Source organism: Chaetura pelagica, unplaced genomic scaffold, assembly GCF_000747805.2.
Source record: "Chaetura pelagica isolate M959 unplaced genomic scaffold, ChaPel_1.0 scaffold364, whole genome shotgun sequence".
Lineage (NCBI taxonomy): Eukaryota > Metazoa > Chordata > Aves > Apodiformes > Apodidae > Chaetura > Chaetura pelagica.
Window position 1 is genome coordinate 2,548,335 of NW_009953089.1, and position 1,426 is coordinate 2,549,760.

General features: G+C 53.0%; 1 protein-coding gene across 1 annotated transcript in view; it reads right to left on the bottom strand.

Annotated features, from left to right (window-relative positions):
• Nucleotides 1-1,426, bottom strand: part of PRICKLE2 (prickle homolog 2 (Drosophila)) — a 33,094-nt gene that overhangs the window by 19,345 nt on the left and 12,323 nt on the right. Inside the window, exon 2 of the mRNA XM_009997016.1 lies at nt 645-758. Within this exon, the coding sequence (XP_009995318.1) occupies nt 645-758 (114 nt within the window). The remainder of the gene's footprint in view (nt 1-644; nt 759-1,426) is intronic.

The following is a 1,426-nucleotide window of genomic DNA, read 5'->3' on the forward strand; positions in this document are numbered from 1 at the left end:
GAGCGGTTCCTTCAGAAAGCAGCATGAAAATAATTTTTTTTGTTTACACAGGGAAATTTTGTGGGCTACCAGAGCCAATGTTCTCACTGTTGAGAACAGGATGCCAAAGACCCGACCCTTTTTTGCTGCCTCACATCTTTCCTGCAAGACGTAAGAAGGTTTATTTGCTCTGACTGGTCTTGACTCAACCTCCAGCTTGCCAGGCTCTCCCAGTTTGCAAGGCTCAGCCCATGTGAAGCCCCTCCATGGCACACATACTCTCACTCCCAAGGTGAGTAGTTTTTGCAACTTTGGATCTGGCTCTAGTTGATTCTCAACAGCATTTCAAGCCACTTTTCACGTGGTTTTGGCCTCCAAGGGCTGAGAAAGTGCTTTTCCTTCAGAGAACTGAAGAAGGATGATTTAAAATAGTTTAACTTCAGAAACAAACAACTCCCTCCCTACCTTCAACACAATCCAAACAGGGAGCAAATATGGCACTTCAATAGCAACATGACCAAAAGCCAACTAAATCCCCCTCCCCAAAAAACAGAAAGGGACGAGAAAGGACCAACCATGCATCCAACAAGAATGACCCCAGGAGCTGCACCCCCTCCTCACCCACAGCCCTGCTAGATGTCCAAGGACACGATTCGGGTACTGACCTCATTGTCGTGCGGTGGCAGCTGGTGCAAAAGCTGCTTTATGCGAGATTTTTCTCCCGGGCTGTTGACGTAGGGGACCTTGTCCTCAGGCAGGCAGCTGTAGTACTGGTGCACCTATGGAGCAAGAGAGGGGACTGCAGTGGGGCTCCCCAGCTGAGCCCATGCCCCCGTGCCTGGCCACCAGCCACCCCCTGAGCCAGCGGGAACCGCGTCTTCCCAATGATTTCCAGGAGGGAAACGCAGCCAGGAACTGCTTCAGTTTTACTTCTCCACTGAGGAAGAGGGGTGGCAGCCCCAGTGAGGCTCTGGGGCTCATTACCGTTTGCTCGGTCAGTCTCCACAGCGTTAGCATGTTTCTCTGGCTGAGGGGATGTGTCGGCACCTGCCTTGGCAGGGGAGGTTAAAAAGGCTGTGCCCCTGCAGCCTCTGTGTTCCTGGCTATCTCAGCCTCCACCTTCCATCAAAACCCTCCAGGCTTTTTTCTGTAGCAATTTGTGGAAATAAACAGGAGATAAAAATCTGTTGGAAGGCTTGGTTTTTCTCTTTCGTCTCGGGAGCGTGTAATTAAAATCAGGTATGAAAGAGGCAGCGCGGCGGGGCCCGGCGCTGGAGGAGCCTGGTGGCAGCCCCGAGAGGAAGCACACCCCGAACCCCGGCGTCTCTCCTCCGACTGCCACACCTGGGAGCTGCAGTCAAGGGCTGGGCCAGGCACTGGGATGGGACTCATTGCCCGAGGATCAGCTCCAAAATGGCCACAGTGATGCTGAACGTCTTGGGAAGAG